We start from the raw sequence: 20,000 nt of genomic DNA on the forward strand, positions 1-20,000 counted from the left end.
CTGTAGATCAGGTAGAGAATTTAACTTAGAAAATACTTTAATGTAGACATTCACGCATGCACACTCAAGTATTTGTGTAACGTTTATGGAATGAAACTTGACATAAATATGACAAAAAAGAAATACCGTATTTTCCGGTGTATAAGCCGCTGGTTTTTACCTGGGAAATTTAGTGTACCGCTTAGAGAAAGGTGTGCCTAATGTGTGTATTTTTTTATAAGTTCCAGGAGGAAAATAGTTCGTATTTGGAAATCGAATGATTTCACTGATTTTTTCAGAGGAAAGGTCGGTCGGTGAGCAACGGGAAAGACTATTGCTACAGTTCATTGGTGCCTGGAAGAAAACAAAGCATATTTGTTTTGTTTTACCTTCATGTTTTGATAATGTTATTTTTTTATTTAATAAAGAATTAAATATTGACGGAATGTGTTTGTTGCTGATTATAGTAAGATAAAATCATAACAACAACAATACATCTCATAGTTGTAAAATAAGGCATTTTGGAACTACATACACGTCAACAACAAAACAAGCTAGCCGCGGACTTGTGGTTCCATAAGTCTTTTAAACACCGGTGCGCTTTATGTGTGGATAAAACCAAAGTTTTCCCCGAAATTCGACCCAGCGGATTCAATACCGTTCCGTTTTATAGACAGGAAAATACGGTACTTAGTTCCTTGACTGGATTGTAGCTGTTGTGAAATGTTCATTACTGGATTAAGTTCATTGCTGGATTAATGACAGTTGAAAGATCTGATAACGCGAATTAGATAAATAATTATGAGTCTAATCACCTAGAAAAATCTTGAACATTTTCAACTTTTTAGTGTAATGTTTAAAATAACTGATAAAATCAGTCTCTCCAGGCGGTATTTGAACTTAGACTGCAGTATTTCAGTACATCATCAATAAAACAAAGATAGCAACAAGTCAGATTAAATCCTTTATTTAACAAATTTAAAGCTTACATTGATAACATTAAATTGGAAATAGGAAAGAATATCAATATAGCATCAAATCAAATAAAAATAAAAAGTTATCGGAGGGGGCGATGCATACCCTACACGCAGATAATTATTTTCGTAAATTATAATGTGACTTACGATGCCTTATTTGCCCAAGCTTTTAGATTGTACTGAATTAAGCTTTGTAAGTGTTTGACTGAAAGAGTATTAGAATCGATTCATATTTTGAAAAAAAGAAGAGAAAGTGAGCAAAATAATATGACCACTTGCATATCCGGAAATTTGTAAGTTCGACTTATTTTAAGTTGTTTTTAAGTATCAACATTATAGGTAATTATACTCCGCGAAATCAAGAAATCAAGAAATCAAGTCGTAAATAAACGTAAAACTCGAATCCATCATTGAACACACACACGGCACACGCACACACACACACACATACACACTCAGATTCGCATATCTATGTTTGCATATATGTATGTATATACCCACAAATATCTCGGCACATACGTACATCATGATCTATACCCACGCAGAGGAGAGTCGATTCATATGGAAAAGGAAGTGAACTAAATAATATGACCGATTGCTTATCCGGAAATTAGTAAGTTCGATTTGTTCTTAAAGATAATCAAACCAGATGTTCATCATTTCGAGCCACTCACACAATGGTTATTTCTGCCAAACGTGATAAAAATCAGTTCAGCCGCTTTCCAGTAATTTTGCGAAAACAACAGACAAAGACAAGTGATTAGAATACCTTGCTTTCGCTTACGTAACAGCACGGTAACAGCATTTTCTATTTTCCTCTGTTTCAAGCAATAATGAGGCCCTGAAACGTGTCTAAATTACATTATTGCAGGTTATACAATGTCTCGGTTGCATAGTGTTGTATTGAAACGTACAAATATATTTTCTTGACAAGGAAATATATTTAATATTATATATGGAGAAAATATTATTGTATGGCGTAAAATACTATCTAAGACAATTCTTGGAAGCACTTTTTCAGTTTTTACTTATAAGTTGGTTTCTGCTATTCTATCCTCTATTTCATAACCAGAACTTGAACCTGGAAACAAAATGAGAAAATCATATGAAATATTAAATTTGAAGCACATTAATTCCTGGTCAGTATACTTTATATATTTATATATACAATGCCTGCAATTGCTATGAACTGTTTTTTTTTCTATACGTAAAAAGATGTCTCTATAAAAACATTATGGATGAACAATGCGATTTATATTCAATACAATAGTTTTATAAACTAACGGTACCGAATAAGTTTGCAGGACTATTTTGAAAAATATTAGCAATTTTGGTTCGGGATTATTTTCTGGAAGGAATCACCATATTTATATTGTATAAAAGAATGGATTGTTTCATTCTATTCTGTTAAAGATGTGTATGGTTGTATGTAGATTTGAAAGTGTGCATATTAACATAGATCTACGAAAGGATGTATGTATATTTATGTATTCTATACATGAATGTATATGTAGTAGTATGTACATTATTGCTGTAGGTTCATTTTTCATCTCTCCCTCTCTCTCTCCCTCTCTCTCTCTCTCTTTCACTCTTTCTCTCAGTATTTGGTTTGCAAGATTCTTGATGCGAACATGTATACCGAAACTGATTTTGTTGTACCTTAGGAGGATAATTACGAAAATAACTAACACACACGCACTGGGTCAATACATGTGTATGTATGCGTGCTACAGTTTGTAAACGAAAGAGAACTGTAATGAATACATGGTACAGAGTGTTTATTCCCACATCTATTGAAATTGAGGTTCGTTTTCATTGGTCAGTGCGTTTTAATAGATAGTTATTTGCTACAACAGTAGTATTATGTTTTGCCGTTCTACCTCTTCTACGTCATTTGTAATTTTCAACTCCAATGTTTAATATTAAACAATTTTGACGTCTTCTCTTGGTAAAGATCTAATTTATCTTTTGGAGCAATTAATCTTTCTGATACAATATTAAATTTTTCGACGCGCATAGTCTTCATTTCCCTGAATAACCTACAAAAATGGATGGCATATTTATTATTTCCCTGGTTATCTTCATGTTTATACCCTGAAAGGATTGCATTACATCTTTGTACATTTCAGACAGAAAATATTGCATTACACTGATGTACGTTTCAGATTAAACGTACATGCTTTGGGTACCTTTCTTTAAATGTTCTTCACGTTGCCATGTTGTAGCTTTTATATAAAAATCTACAGGGGTTGGACAAAATAATGGAAACACCTAGCATCGTAGCATCATAATTTTGAAATATCTATAAAACCATCAAAAGCTTGTTTATTTTTATGTTTATTTTTATATATTATTGGTGTTGCTTAATATGTTTTGCTAAAATTGCTGTTACTTTTCAGATATTATCAGAAAAATGTAATTAAAATTCATTAAAGTGACAGATCTATCGGACTTTCAAAGAGGTCAAATTGTTGGTGCTCGTATGGCAGGCGCTAGCGTAACGAAACAGCCGAAATGTTTGGTGTATCAAGAAGTACTGTATCGAAAGTAATGTTGACAGCATTTGAGAAAAACGGAAAAACCTCCTCGTCGGCACAAAATTCCGGAAGAAAACCAAAACTTTCAGATAGGGGCCCTCGGACTCTTACGCGAATTGTTAGAAAGGATCACAAAAGTACAGTTCCCAAAATTACTGCAGAGCTTAATGAACACACCGAGAACCCAATTTCCACAAAAACTGTTTGGCGAGAGCTGCACAAAGCCGGATTTCACGGGAGGGCCTCAATGGGAAAACCACTACTTTCAAAAAGAAAAACTGCAAAGCATTTAGAGTTGAGTAAAAGCCTACAGAATCGGTCCCTAGAGCAGTGGAAGAATGTTATTTTCTTGGACGAGTTATCCTTTACTTTAATTCGGACCACCGGACGAGTATGCGTGTGGAGAGAGCCAAACGAAGCATTTGATTCAGACTGCCTTCTTCCAACTGTTAAACATGGAGGAACATCTGTGGTGATCTGGGGAGCTTTATCTTGGAAATCCGGCCCACTAGCGCCGGCCTACTGGTTTCCCGTCATGGTAGAATTAATAGTCAAGACTATTTAAGCATTTTATCTGATCAAATTCATCCTATGTTTGCGTATCTGTTTCCGGAGGGAAAATGCAATCTTTCAGGATGATAATGCACCAATTCACACAGCTATAATGTAACTGAATGGCACGAGGAACATTCTAGTGAAGTTGAACATCTTACCTGGCCACCACAGTCTTGAGATCACAATATTATTGAACATATATGGTCCATTTTCGAAAAACAAGTAAGGAGTCGATATCCTCCACCATCATCACTACAAGAACTGGAGACTGTTTTAGTTGAAGAATGGACAACATTTTTAGAGCTATATCCAAGGTTATAATGGTGCGGAGCTGAATGGGGCAATGATGGAAAGCGCTGGCCGTAGTGGATATGCATCCTCAGAATTCGTGAGAACTGCTGCCTTGATGGTAACTGCATTCAGTGCCAATGTTGAATGATACTATGGAGATGAATCTAAAATATATATTGGGTAACGGAACTATCATTCAAACACCGATATTATAAACATAGACATTCATTTGTCTGTACCTGTAGAAAACGCGCCTCGGTTTTATCATGGTTTATATTATAGATAGAGTGGCAATCATACAGGAACAGGAGTTTCAAATAGTAGATGCAGTATGACTTATGAGCGAAAAATTAAGAATTTTGTTTCAAATTGTTATAGTTGGAACACAGGAACGGAACAGTTAGTGCCTTGTATGCATGTAGCTAAGCATCTTTTATGTAAAAATACCAGCCGTCTTCAATTTCATTCTTATTCAGAAAATAATGTTGGATTCAAAATAATTCATTAATATAGGTGCATGTGTAGATAATGGACCTAAAACGAATGTAAAACCAATAAATATATACACGCGTAAAAACACACACACTTGCGCACACACACACACACACACACACACAGATATATATATATATATATATATATATATATATGTGTGTGTGTGTGTGTGTGTGTGTGTGTGTGTGTGTGTGTGTGTGTGTGTGTGTGTATGTGTTTATGCACTGCAGCAGGTGCATACACACATATACACACATGCAGACGCGTATACATACATCAAAATATCTTCCCTTATATTAACTACTATGCAATGTTCTTAACTATTAATTTGTGATAAACCTGGTGGTGTTATATTAGGCAATAGATAACACTTACCAATGAACTCATTCTCGTTACATAAGTTCCCGACGCAACAACCAATACAAGAAATGCCACTGGTCCATTTAGTGCATGTAAAGATATTGTCTACCATAGCTTGAACACATTTCCTGTATGTGCTGCAGGACTTTTCAGTCTTCAAAGTAACACCGTTTGTTGATAATGCGAACCGGCATACAGGCTGTAATAATAGATATGAAAATTATACACTACAACCACAATATTTATGAGTACGACTACTGCTAACTACAGCAACATCAACAATAATAAGATTATTGGGGATGTTTATGATGTAAGAAAGTTTAATCATTGCTTAAACATTTATCCAAAAGCAACAAGTAAAACAGAAAACAACTTGCCAAAATGTTGAAAGTTAACGGCAGCAGTAAACCACTGTAAAATTTATTGCCATTAACCACTTAAAATAATGTATTAAATGCTGACAGTGTCCAAAGTTCTCTGATCCCATATAGATATGGCCATCAGATCACGCTCTATATCAAAACCGCATCACTCTGTCACCCACCATCAAACTTAAACTAGGTCAAAGAATCTGAGTAAAACTGTATCAATCCGCCAGATTTCTTGTTAATCGGAGAATGCACACGAGGATTTTTTCATAAACAATTTACGAAAAATCACGCGTGCAAAACTCACCAAGAAGAGAAACTAAAACACCGTTACCCAAAGATGATAATTAAAAAAAAATGATCAAACTGAACTCCTCAGTCCTAGCAAAAAAAAAAACAGAAAATAATAAAATGGACAGAAGAGAAATTTGGTTTTATTTTGCAACTATCTTTTATGACCACGAAATGAAAATACGATATGCTAGAATAAAATGTGAAGAGAAAATAGCCAAGTTCGAACTGTATCATCGGATCCCAACAAACCAGCTAACTGAATAAGATACATTCTGAAAACGAAAAATATCGGAAACTGAGAAGAACATTTAAAGGGAAGAATGCATCAGAAAAATACAATAAATGATTTCAGACGCCTAACAACAATAAATATAATGGAAATGTACACCGCGAAGTCAGAAATAAGATATATGTAGTCTTAATTTGAACCTGAAACTCATTTCTTTCAAACTAGGAAAAATTTCAGAAAGAAAGTAGCCAGATCTCAGAAACTAGGTCATGACGTCATGAAAAATGACCAATGATGCTTAAACACTACAGATAATATTGCTAGACTGGCGTCTTTAAAAGGTCAAATAGGGTCGGTGATTGCAAATGACTGAAGCTTTAAATAAGCTAACTGAACTTGAAGAAAACATAAAGGTCTGAGAACAAGACACACAATAAAACAGAGAACAGAATGCAGCCATGCTCTTATATTACGCTCTATTCTCCTATATTCTCGTCAGTTAATGTGAAGCATTGTTCTGTGTCAATACCGGTGTCTTTTATTGTTTCTCTCGTGTTTCTTTCACCAATGTACAACTGTGTAGTCAGAGATATGACTGGCAATTTCAATCTGTATTTTAGCTGCATTTTGAACGTATAGCTTTTAACTTCTTTTCCATTTGAAAGAATACGATCCCCACCCATTATGTTCTGGAGAGTGTGTTGTACTACTTGATGTGAGAGAAGATTTAACCCGTTTCCAACTTTTCACGTCCGACTTCTGAATACCTCCTCTAAGTGTAGCGACACAAGGTCGTTCCGCCAGGAACCTTGATCCGAAGTAGACTCCTGGCCCCATACATACACCCTACTGCAGCCATGTTTGTCGGATAAAGGTCACTCATAATTTCGTAACTTCGATTCCTGTACAGGGTTGTGTCCTTGAAGAAGGCTCTTGATTTCACTTTGTTCCAGTCTGTTCAATTGATAATGGATTTGCAGCCTAGTAATGGTCATCTATTTCTCTCTTCAATCGTCACATATATGTCGTTCTGCTGAGTCATGAATAAGAAGACACCCAAACAATTGGCGAAAGCATACTACAAGCTACCTACGCATACTGGCTTGCGAGTGACGGTTATCGATATATTTTAACAGAAAGGAAGAAAGTAAGATTTCAGTTTACCTTTGGTCCTGGACACCTTGTCACTTCTGAATCCTTGCACATCGTTCCTGAACATGTTTGACAATGTAGGTTCCGTTGGAATAACGAGTAATCTACAGAATATAAGTACATATCCATATTTACGTAACAAATAGTGTAATGCGTAGCAATAACAAGCATGAAAGTTATTTGTTGCCCTTTTCGTTTAGTATTCTGATATAACAAATAAGTGAAAAAGGTAGAACAAGTCAAATATAAGGATGAAATTTGAGAGTTGCAAGTGTTTTTGCAGTGCGAATTCCCTTATAGGAGATGGGAATGTCATTTAAATTATGTTACAATGTGATACAGAATGTGGAAAAGGCCATAATATGTGAACTGAGTAACGTATTATTTGAATACACAATAGAAAACATGATCACAAATATGATACTCTTTCAAATATATACTCGTTTATGTATGTATGTATGTATGAATACATGTTTGTGTGAGTGCATACGTGTGACTATATACATACATACATACATACATATATATATATATATATATATATATATATATATATATATATATATATATATATATATATATGTTGTTGTACTTGGGGATGGTCATATTGCCAGTTTAGCCAATAAAAACACACGCACTGTATATTTGGTGTTAATTTGCTTCAGCTTTATATTACATTAATCTTAATCTTATTTCGGCCAGAGTTCTTTCGTCACACTTCTGTGACCTCATCAGTGGTCCTTTGTTTCCTTCCTTCTTATGTGTGTCTCACCTTGCTAAATATCAGCCATATATATATATATATATATATATATATATATGCTGACACGTGGGTCTTCTTGAGAGATGTGCATAATCGATCCCCATTTTAAGTGCATCACCTGGAAGCTTGATTGCTTTTATTGAAACCTTCTCTGTTGTAAACAACCAAGGAAAGTCGTTGATCTGAGGATACCTTCCTACTTAGCCCCGACCGATCACAGCAGCCTTGTCAATGGTCAAGAGCATTGACTGTCTTCCTGGTTTATCGCTAAAAATATAATTTACTTCTCAACTTCCTTTTCTTCCTCTCTCCCTCACAGCAGGACCAACCTACATCCATACATTATTTATCCCTTCTCTCACATTTACACTATATACACGCTTCATATGCTATACCACACATTTTACATACATATCTCACTTCGGTAGCACAGTTACTCTCTTCAAACTTTATTACACAAAACACCTCTTTACTTTTGGATATTCTATCTATGACGCATACATACAAACACATACACACTGGTACATAGACTCATACATATTCACGCACACACACACACACACACACACACACACACACATACACACGCACAGACAAACACACACACACATATACACCTATACTCACAAGTAGCCTCGCACACATTCTTGCAACTATTGTTTCGATTTGTATCTCTAAATCATTCAACTATTAGTTTACCTCCCATATACGCATACATGCCGACCCCTTCTGCTGTCTCTTTCGATTTGTGCTCACTCTTATCCCAATAAAAAAAAAACACTTTGTTCCTCTTGCTTTCTTTCGTTAGTCATTTTCTGTCTCTCTCATAACACTCGTGTGTGCCAACCCTTTGCTTGTAGTATCTAAATTATTTCACCTTCATCAAATGCGTCATCTTTTTCAGCCTTCTTATATTACTGAATGTTTTGCCTGCTCCTTAGACATTTTTCTGGCCATGGCATTTAACCTTGTCAAACAACTTTTCTCTCGTATTCAAATTTTAGCCTGTAGTTTCTGTCCATGTTACGTAGTATTACAGCCTTTACAATGTTCACAGAACATTGACCAGCAGTCGTGGAGTTTGAATTTTGATAACTGGCACGAGTAATCACGAACACAATGTAACTCTTTTCCGATATTTAGATGGCTTCCAGTCCTCCATGTCAGCTAACGCCATCGACGGTTTACCACTACACAAAGTTTTCCCTAATATAATGGGACATAAAATCGTCATATTTCATACCGACACTCTGTACATATCCATCCATCTACCATTTTCTACGCTTTTCATTCCTGGGAGGAGCATGAAGACATCTGGTGCCTCGGAACTTCCTGCATAGGGTCCTATCAGAAGAAACTGCAAATACAATTACTGATTGAATTTTCAAGCTTGACCAAATGAGGCTATGGATATTATCGAGCCATCTGTTCTTGGTCTACTGTTGTTTGCATCGTGTGAAGAATCGATCTTGCGATTTTCTCATGTGACATTCAAATCGCCTGTCCGTATTACCGGAGATGTAGTGGCTCAATGCAGAAAAGTACCGACTCGATCTGGAGAGACTCCGTCATCTCCGAGGTATGTAGCGAGTTTGGTTTTGTCACCAAGTTGTCCTCTTCTGAGGATCGTATGTTGGAGCATTTGTTGCCTCTCGTGAGGGTGATTATGTCAACAATATACACATGTACTGGTTGTATTTCACTTTATTATTCGTTACTTTGTTAATTTGTTAACGAATTAACTAAATGAATGTTCGCTTAACCGTTCGGTTAGACTATCATTCAGTTGTGGTTACTAGCGACATCGTGTCGTCATTCGTGACCGCTTCATTGATTGTCTTAATATTATGGTTCTGTGCTTATGTAGTTGTGAGTGAGAATGTACGTGATAGAGGGAGCTAGAGAATATGTCTGTGTCTGTGTGCGTAGGTGTGTGTATATGTGAGCGTACATTCATGAATGTGTACGCTGTCATGTACGTGTTTGTGTGCGTATGTACGTGTGCCTCTCTGTGTGTATGTGTGTGTGTGCCGTTGGGAGTTTGTGTGATACAGTTGTATCTATAAGGGCAATAGAGAGAAGATATGAAGGTAAAGCGTGGTAAAACGTTTATTTCTTTATATATCTTTATCAATTGTTTCCGTTTTATAAGACATTATATCGTGAACTGCAGAGAATAACCCAGATTTTTTGTTAGTGTTATTAATAAAAAACAAACAAACAGAAGCATGGAAGATTTTACTAACTTTGACATTGCGAATATTTCAGTATATGTTTTACGTTGCCTGAACCTGCCTGACACTTGCCCTTGACAACCAAAATACGTCTGTATTCTTTTTTGATATGTTTTGCGAAGGCTGGCAGGTGACATCCACACATCATATCGTTATTGTTTCGGAGGTCACTGTAATTATAAAGAGAGATGAATGCGCCTCAGATCAACAACAAAGAAACTCATGTTTGATTTGGCAAGAAGAAAAGATTATAGAATTTGAGCAGATATATTAAAGTTATGACATTCATGGCATTTTTTCCAAGAGTAGTTGATAACATCAATAATGTGAAATGGCTTCTAGTGGAAAGTGGAAACCTGTTAAGGTTCTATTCTCTTTTAGCTTACGTATTGAATAATAAAGTACATTTGAGAAAATTACTAGCCATTTCAAACGATTCCATTTTATCGTGGTTTAGGGACGTTTTAGTGTCGGAAATTTTGTGTTAACATTCTTACACCACTGTATCTGAGAAAAAAAAATTTAGATGGGAGCTTTTGGCGCTTAGAATGTTGCGTTTATTCTAAATAGCAAGTATTTATAAAGTTAGGGACGTACCACCGTAGAAACTGAAAGATTACTATTGTACTATTTTCAGTTTCAACGTCACAGACATGTATACACCTGATTAACAACAACAACAACAACAACAATAATAATAAATGCTCTGATGCAGTAACAGGCACTGGATCTAATGGCTTCTGATCTTAACTAATTCGAGTTGTTATCATATATATGATTTATCTTGGCGTAAAAGATGGGCTACAGCAAATATTCTGCCTCAATGCCACAGATTTGCCTGTCAGTTGTTTGACCATAAGCAGTTGAGCATATCCCTTGGTGGCTGACAGTATGTGCATCTCTGATCACGCGCAGAAGTAGTGAGAGAGCATCATGGCCATGTGTCGAGGGAACTCTTGGGATTTGAATAATTCACCTCCGAAAACATAGGTGGTTCGTTGAACATCCTTAAAGCACCCTTATTCGTTAATATTTTGAGCGGGATATGTTACTCGGCCAGAAGAAAATTCTAACTGGACCTCATCTGCAAAGTCATACATTGTCTATCTTGATACCGCATCACCATGTCACGCACGTATGGTTGAGATGCATGTGCCTGGTGAACCCTTATCAGACGGGTTGTCATGGTATACTCCAGTATCACTTTGAAGGCATGCACTGTTATCTCACTCACTACTACTACTACTACTACTACTACTACTACTACTACTACTACTACTACTGATAATAATAATAATAATAATAATAATAATAATAATAATAATAATAATAATAATAATAATAATAATAAAAATGATAATAATGCTTTCAAAGTTTTCCACAAGAGAAGCCATTTTGTGGGAGGTGATGAGTCATTTACATCCGCACCAGTATTCAATTGGTACTTGTTTTCTCGACCGTGAAAGGATGAAAGGTAGTGTCGAACTTGGCGGAATTTGTACTCAGAAAGTAAAGAGAGACTGCATGCTAACGAATTTGCCAGTTTGCCATCATGATAGTGATAATAATAATAATTATAATAATAATAATAATAATAATAATAATAATAATAATAATAATAATAATAATAATAATAATCGATGGCAAGAAAAGCCCCTACATGGTAAATACTGGGCTAAAATAAATGCGAAAGAAATAGACAGAGAAAAATCCCAGCAATGGCTGAGAAGCTCAGGACTCAAAGCAGAGACTGAAGGATTTTTAATTGCTGCACAAGACCAAAGCCTCCCCACCAGAAATTACCAAAAACACATAATGAAAAGAAATATAACAAGTAACTGTAGAATATGTGGAGATCGACAAGAAACAATAAATCATATTATCTCTGGCTGCCCAGTCCTGGCTAAGAAGGAATATATTCACAGACACGACAGAGCTGGGACCTATATACACTGGAAGCTATGCCAACATTATGGAATAGCAACAGAAAAAAGATGGTATAAACACACGCCAGAAAAGGTCACAGAAAACGAGAAAGCAACCATACTCTGGGATATGCCAATACACACAGATAGAGAAATTAAGACAAATAGACCAGATATAGTTGTCAAAGATCATGAAGGAAAAAAATGCCTTCTAATTGATGTTTCAATACCAGCAGATGACAACGTTTCTCTAAAAGAAATGGAAAAACTTTCAAAATACAAAGACCTGGAAATAGAGATAACTCGAATGTGGAATCTAAAAACAGAAACAATTCCTATCATAGTAGGTGCCTTAGGTATAATAAAAAAATATTCAGACAAATACATAACAAAAACACCAGGACTTACAAATATATATAACATACAGAAAATTGCACTACTGGGTACTGCACACATTCTACGCAAAACACTTTCAATACAGTAAACATAAGAGCACCACAGCAAACCACAGCACATACCCAAGGCGCACAGAGCTGCGCTCGGTAGTGAAGTGAAAGCACGTTATAAAAATAAAACTACTGAATAATAATAATAATAATAATAATAATAATAATAACAACAACAATAATGATAATGATAATAACAACAACAACAACAATAATAATAATAAATGCCCGGATGCAGTACCAGGCAGTGGATCATGGCTTCTGATCTTAATTGATTGGAAGTGTTATCATGTATATTGCTTTGTCTTGGTATAAAATATGGGCTACAGCAAATATTCTGCTTAATACCACAGATTTGCTTGTCAGTTGTTTGACCTTAACCATTTGAGCATGTCCCTTGGTGGCTGACGATTATGTGCATCTCTGATCATGAGCAGAAGTAGTGAGGGAGCATCATAGCCATGTGTTGAGAGGAATTCTTTGGAGTTTGAATAATTCACCTTTGGAAACATGGGTGTTTTGCTCAACATCCTTAAACAAACCTTATACAGAGACCATTTGAGTGGATTGGGGTACTCGACCCGAAGAAAATTCTAACTGGGCCCCACGTGCGAAGTCATACGCTGTTTATCTTGATATGAGATCATCATGTCACACACATATGGTTGTGATGCATGTGCCTGGTGTACCCTTATCAGATGGGTAGTCATGATGGGTATAATGGGTTTCGTATATTTGTACCCCAGTGTCACTTTGATGGCATGCACTCCTCTCTCACTCAATAATAATAATAATAATAATAATAATAATAATAATAATAATAATAATAATAATAATAATAATAGGAACAACAACGATAATAATATGTCTCCATTTCTCTTCTGCTTGGCACTGACACCTTTATCTGACTTGCTAAACAGAACTGGATGCGGATACAAATGTTACGGCAAAACAATCAGCCACCTTTTATATATGGATGACCTAAAACTATGCTACAAATGATAAACAGCTGGAAACACTACTACAGACAGTACATGGATTTACCAAAGAAATAGATATGAGATTTGGATTAGAAAAATGTGCCAAAGGAACACTGAAAAGAGAAGAACTAGTTAAGAGTAGCAACATCACAAATAAAGCCAATGAAATAAGATAATTAGACCAAAGCCAGGCATACAAATATTTAGGAATCGATGAACTAGATAGGGATAGGTTACAACACACAAATGCAAGAGAAAATGAAGAAAGAATACTATAGACGAGTTAGATCAATTCTGAAAACAGAGCTCAATACTAAAAACAAGATAATAGTTATTAACACTTTAGCCGTCCCAGTTACAAGTTACAGCTGCAATATCCTTAACTGGACACTAAATGAACTATCTAAAATAGACAGGAAAACAAGAAAAATAACGACAGGATCTCAGATTTACAACCCAAAATCTGACATAGAACGGCTATATATACAACGTATAAAAGGTGGTAGAGGCCTTATACAGCTGGAAAACTATTATAAAATAAAAACTAATACAAATAGCCACAAAACACGAGCAGAACAAAAAATCATACTACCTAACATATATGATGAAGAAGAAGAAGAAACAACAAAAGCTATAAAACAAATGAAATCCAAACTAAAACTAGAACAGCAACGGACCATGATAAAACGATGGCAAGAAAAGCCCTTCATATAATGAAAAGAAACATAACAAGTAACTGCATAATATGTGAAGATGGACAAGAAACAATAAATCATATTATCTCATATTATCTCTGGCTGCCCAGACCTGGCTAAGAAGGAATATATTCACAGACATGACAGAGCTGGGACCTACACACACTGGAAGCTATGCCAACACTATTGAATAACAAAAGGACAAAGATGGTATAGGCATACGCCAGAAAAGGTCGTAGAAAACAACCATACTCTGGGATATGCCAATACATACAAATAGACAAATTAAAGCCAATATGCCAGATGTAGTTGTCAGAGATCATGAAGAAAACATGCTTTCTAATTGATGTATGAATACCAGCAGATGACAATGTTTCCCTAAAAGAAATAGAGAAACTTTCAAAATACAAAGACCTTGAAATAAAGGTAACTCGAATGTGGAATCTAAAAACAGAAACACTTTCTATCATAGTAGGCGCATTAGGTATGATAAAAAAATATTCAAATACATAATAAAAACACCAGGACTTACAAATATATATAACATACAGAAAATTGCACTACTGGGCACTGCACACATCCTACGCAAAACATTTTCAATACAGTAACCATAAGAGAATCACAACAAACCACAGCACATACCCAAGGCACATAGAGCTGCGCTCGGTAGGGAAGTGAAAGCACGTTATAACAATAAAACTACTGAATAATAATAATAATAATAATAATAATAATAATAATAATAATAATAATAATAATAATAATAATAATAATAATAGAGTCAAAATTAAAAGGAGAGTGCCTTTGTTATCTAGTGAACGATATTTCGACACCTTTGTGTATCCTCAACGGGTTCAAAAATAAATTTGTCAATCTACTTCATTTTGGTTAATATAGAAAAATTGAGGTAACTCCTCCTGAAGATATAGAGTCAAAATTACAAGAAGAGTTTCATTGTCATCTAGTGAACGATATTTCGACATCTTGCGTGTCTTCAGCGGGTTCAAAAGATAAATTTGTCAATAATTCTCAATTAAGACTGCATCCGGCTTCCTATTCTCTATCTGATGGTCGCACTGAATCATAAGATCCCATAGGATCTTCGCATTTCTATTTTCGATGATGCCTTCAGATTTGTGGTCGTACCAATATTTAGCTCTGTCAAGTCCATACTTCTTACTTAATAGACAAAATGGTGATGCAAGATTGCAAATGAAGGAGAACAAATCTGGGAATGGCCTGGATGGACTATCAGAAAGCTTATGATAGGATTCCACATTCGTGGATCATCGAGTGCTTACATCTGTTTGGAACTGTGAGGAATGTAACGTGTTTTCTGAAGAGAAGTTTGGCGGAATGGAAACCTAAACTGACATTTTACGGAATAGCTTGGGCGCCCTTGGTATCAGTAGAAGGATTGTCCAGGGTGACAGCCTATCTCCGTTGCTTTTCATTCTCTGCATGATACTCCTTGGTACTCAGGAAAATTAACATGGGGTACCAACTAAATGAAGTATCTCAAACAACCAACCACCCCCTCTTCATGGATGATTTGAAGCTGTATGGTAAAGATGAGACACGTGTAAGTTTCTTGGGGAACACGGTTCACTCTTTTGACATTGATGTTAGAAAGGAATCTGGACTCAATAAGTGCGGAACCGTCTACATAAAAGGGGGCAAGATACAGTCCCTATCAGGGACAGAATTACCGAATACAGACTTGATCAACCAGATTGAAACGGAAGGATACATATACCTTGGCGTACTAAAGGTCAAAGAGATAATGGAAAGGGAAATGAATGAGCAACTGAGGATGGAATTTCCAGAGATTGAGGTTGGTTCTGCGCTGAATCTTGACTGGATGGAATATAATCAAAGCAGTTAATACGTGGGCGATAGCATCACTTCGGTATGGAGCGGGAATTATAAAATAGCAAAAGAGAGAAATGAAGAAAATATATACCAAGTTCAGAAAAATGTTGGCAGTAGATATGGAGCAGGGGTAATCGCATGGACAGTAGACGAACTAAACAGCTTAGACAGAAAGACAAGGAAGTTGCTAACTAGATATGGGGCACTCCACCCCAAAAACGACACAGACAGACTGTATGTACAAATAAAAGAGGGAGGAGAGGACTTATTGGGTGCGAATACGGCATTAGACCAGAAGAGAACAACATAGCATGGTATGCAAAAAATGTCACGGAACCGATATTATTAGAAGTAAGAAGATCAGGCTTGTGTAGGATAAAAGATTGCAAAGATAAAGCACTGTACAAGCAATTGAAAACGAATGAAAGACAACACGTTAGAAAGTGATAAGTGCAGAGTCTGTGGAAACAATGGTGAAACCGTATGACATATTACCAGCCAATGTACGCCACTAGCCCAGAAGGAATATAAAAGACGCCACGACGATATAACAAAGGTTGTGCATTGGACACTTTGCAACAAGTATGGACTTGACAGAGCTAAATATTGGTACGACCACAAATCTGAAGGCATCATCGAAAATGATAATGCAAAGATCCTGTGGGATTTTATGATTCAGTGCGACCATGTGATAGAGAATAGGAAGCCAGAAATAGTCTTAATTGAGAAAGAAAACAAACTATGCTGGATGATAGATATAGCATGCCCAGCTGGCAACAACGTATGCGATAAGGAAGAAAGAAAAGTCGAGAGATATGACAGGTTAACTTGGGAAGTTAAGCAGTTGTGGTCGGTGAAGAAGGTGGTAGTAGTATTAATAATTGTCAGAGCCCTGAAAACAGTGAGTGAAAATTTTGAGAAGTGCATGGAACAATTAGGGGTTGAAATAAAGGTGGAGCACTTGCAGAAAACAGCACTGCTTGGAACCTCTAGAATACTCCGGAAGGTGCTCGATAAACAAGGGGTGTTACCTTAGTTCACTTACAGTGAAAAGCTAACACTGTAGTACATCTACAGCGTTAGAAGCTGTTCAGAGGCAATAATAATAATAATAATAATAATAATAATAATAATAATAATAATAATAATAATAATAATGGTAATAATAAAAAGATTATGGAACAAAGATATATTTTCTCAAATGAACAAAATGAGTGCCGACGAGGTTCATATGGATGTAAAGATCAACTCTTAATCATTCGCATGATCCTTGAGAACTGTCATAACAGACGCAGAAATTTTGGTTCCGCATGGATTGATTATAAAGAAGACTTTGACGGCATACCGTATTCATGAATCTCGAAATCACTGGATATTTTCAAAATTACCAAATGGTTCCATGGTAGAAATCGAGAGACAAACGCTGCAATCATCAGAAATATTTGAATAGAATTATTGTGAATATTAATCCTCTTGATAATTTCGTTGTCATAAGGTCATAATATATAAGTAATAATAATATATATGTGAGGATTTATGTTTACCTATGTATATACATACACAAACACACATGCGTATATATATGTTTGTAGGTTGGTATGTAAGCCACTCTCTCAACTCCAGTTTATTATATCTAATTATAAACATGGAGGAAACTAGATCAAACCAACCTTTGCAATATTTGATCATAAACTTTACAATGTTGAATCACAATGCTTATAAATCATGTTGGACCACTGAAAATTAAACCGACTCATCGCTATTATTATCAACTACATTTAATGAAGAACTTACAATTTGATGGCTTCATTTTATGATATAAATTTTACTATAAACAAAGAGCGTTGTTCTGCTTACATTTCAGCTATGCTGGAGAGGAATAAGAAAGTGCCATCTTCATATTTTTGTATTCGGTTGTTGCTCAAATTTCTGAAAAAGAAACATTACATGCATCAAAATAACTAAAGTAAATAAATCTGTTTCCTGCTTTGCAATATTGTTTAAATTCGAGTTTACTCAACATTAGCAGAATAAATGCTGATGTTCAGAGTACAATTGTCTATTACACTAAGTAGTTCTCATGCAAGAGGTGTTTGTAGAGAAATAGGTTCCTTCAATTTAACTTAATTATCGTAAGAGAAAATCTTCTGATAAACAAGCAGGGAAAGACGGATGAAGATAAAATCTAAAGCATGACAATATAACAACGAGACTTTCATCTCTGCACAATATCGGTTTACTTAACATTTCCATTTATAAGAAGTAGACGAAAAAGGAAGGAGAGGAAAAACGAGAAGCTGAAGCCAAAAGGGGAAAAAAGAGAAGCGGAAGTAGATAATGATGAACAGGAAGAAGAAGAAGAAGAAGAAGAAGAAGAAGAAGAAGAAGAAGAAGAAGAAGAAGAAGAAGAAGAAGAAGAAGAAGAAGAAGAAGAAGAAGAAAATGCTGACGAAAATGAAGAATAGAGTAGCAATATGGGCACTGAATATGAGCAAGAGTGATTAAAAGAAGGGGAAAGAGAAACGAGAACGCTGTTAAATTATGTAAAAATTACATTCATAATATAGTAACAACAAAAGTGAACTTACAATATCTGTAAATTAGGAAGCATCTGGAAAATTCTTTGTTCAATACGCAAAATATAATTTCCGTTTAAATATCTGTAACAATAAAGAACCATGATAACAGCTGTTACGGATAATATGTGAAAATGAATTGAATGATGTGTGTCTGAAATAAAGCAAATGACGACAAGACAGAATATGATAAACAAGGAGAAAATGAAGAAGAATGAGGAGGAGAGGGGAAACATGAAGAGAAAAGGAAAAAGATAAAGAAGTAGGAGATATAGAAGAGAAGAAGAAGAGGAAGAGAGGTGAAGAAGAAGAAAAGAAGAAGATGATGATGATGATGATGATGATGATGATTAATTTTGTCGAGTGACTACTGAAGAATAGTTTGATGAATCGCGATGACGATGAGGATGATAATGATGATGATGATGAAGTTGATGGTAGTGGTAGCGGTGGTGGATATGATGACAAGGATAATGATGGGAAAAAGAAAGGAAAGGAAACGAAGGAACAAAAAAATTGTGGAAGGAAGAAAGAAAACAAAGGAATTTACTGAAGAAATTAATGACGTACAAATGTACATGAAGACGTAGAAATTTCGGTAAATCATTAGAAAATGGAATAGTGCAGTCACTCGATATGCATATGAAACTGCACAATATCTGACGAGTTCAGGCATGGAAAAATTAAACGAGATGATATAATTAATATACAGCATAACCCTTACAGTCATTCAAAGGTGTAAAATATGCTTTCTCAGTTGAATATTTGAATAAGTCCTAGGCGCCGGAGTGGCTGTGTGGTAAATAGCTTGCCTACCAACCGCATGGTTCCGGATTCAGTCCCACTGCGTGGCACCATGGGCAAGTGTCTTCTGCTATAGCCTCGGGCCGACCAAAGCCTTCTGAGTGGATTTGGTAGACGGAAACTGAAATAAGCCCGTCGTATATATGTGTATATATATATATATATGTATGTATGTGTGTTTGTCCCTCCCCCACCATAACTTGACAACCGATGATGGTGTGTTTATGTCCCCGTAACTTAGCGGTTCGGCAAAAAAGGACTGATAGAATAAGTACTAGGCTTACAAAGAATAAGTCTTGGGGTCGAATTTCTCGACTAAAGGCGGTGCTCCAGCATGGCCGCAGTCAAATGACTGAAACAAGTAAAGGAGTAAAAGAGTAAAGAGTTAGATCATACTGTCATTTCACTGACACACGTTACATGTTATACATGTTATACATGTATATCCTTATCTTTTATTTCACTTAT

At 35.6% G+C, this 20,000-nt stretch overlaps 1 protein-coding gene and 1 long non-coding RNA gene across 8 annotated transcripts in view; one reads left to right on the top strand and one right to left on the bottom strand.

Annotated features, from left to right (window-relative positions):
- LOC149130120 (uncharacterized) overlaps positions 1-20,000 on the top strand; it is a 53,513-nt gene that overhangs the window by 22,592 nt on the left and 10,921 nt on the right. The window lies entirely within an intron of this gene.
- Positions 931-20,000, bottom strand: part of LOC106876916 (uncharacterized) — a 100,011-nt gene continuing 80,941 nt past the window's right edge. For all 7 annotated transcript variants that reach the window (XM_089346151.1, XM_089346149.1, XM_089346154.1 and 4 more), the window contains 6 exons: positions 18,741-18,812; positions 18,010-18,081; positions 10,247-10,404; positions 7,250-7,341; positions 5,210-5,393; positions 931-2,037 (listed from right to left, as the gene is read on the bottom strand). In XM_089346151.1, coding sequence (XP_089202277.1) covers positions 1,985-2,037; positions 5,210-5,393; positions 7,250-7,341; positions 10,247-10,404; positions 18,010-18,081; positions 18,741-18,812 — 631 coding nt within the window. In that variant the 3' untranslated portion in view covers positions 931-1,984. The remainder of the gene's footprint in view (positions 2,038-5,209; positions 5,394-7,249; positions 7,342-10,246; positions 10,405-18,009; positions 18,082-18,740; positions 18,813-20,000) is intronic.

Source organism: Octopus bimaculoides, chromosome 30, assembly GCF_046866305.1.
Source record: "Octopus bimaculoides isolate indiv1 chromosome 30, ASM4686630v1, whole genome shotgun sequence".
In the NCBI taxonomy this organism is placed as follows: domain Eukaryota; kingdom Metazoa; phylum Mollusca; class Cephalopoda; order Octopoda; family Octopodidae; genus Octopus; species Octopus bimaculoides.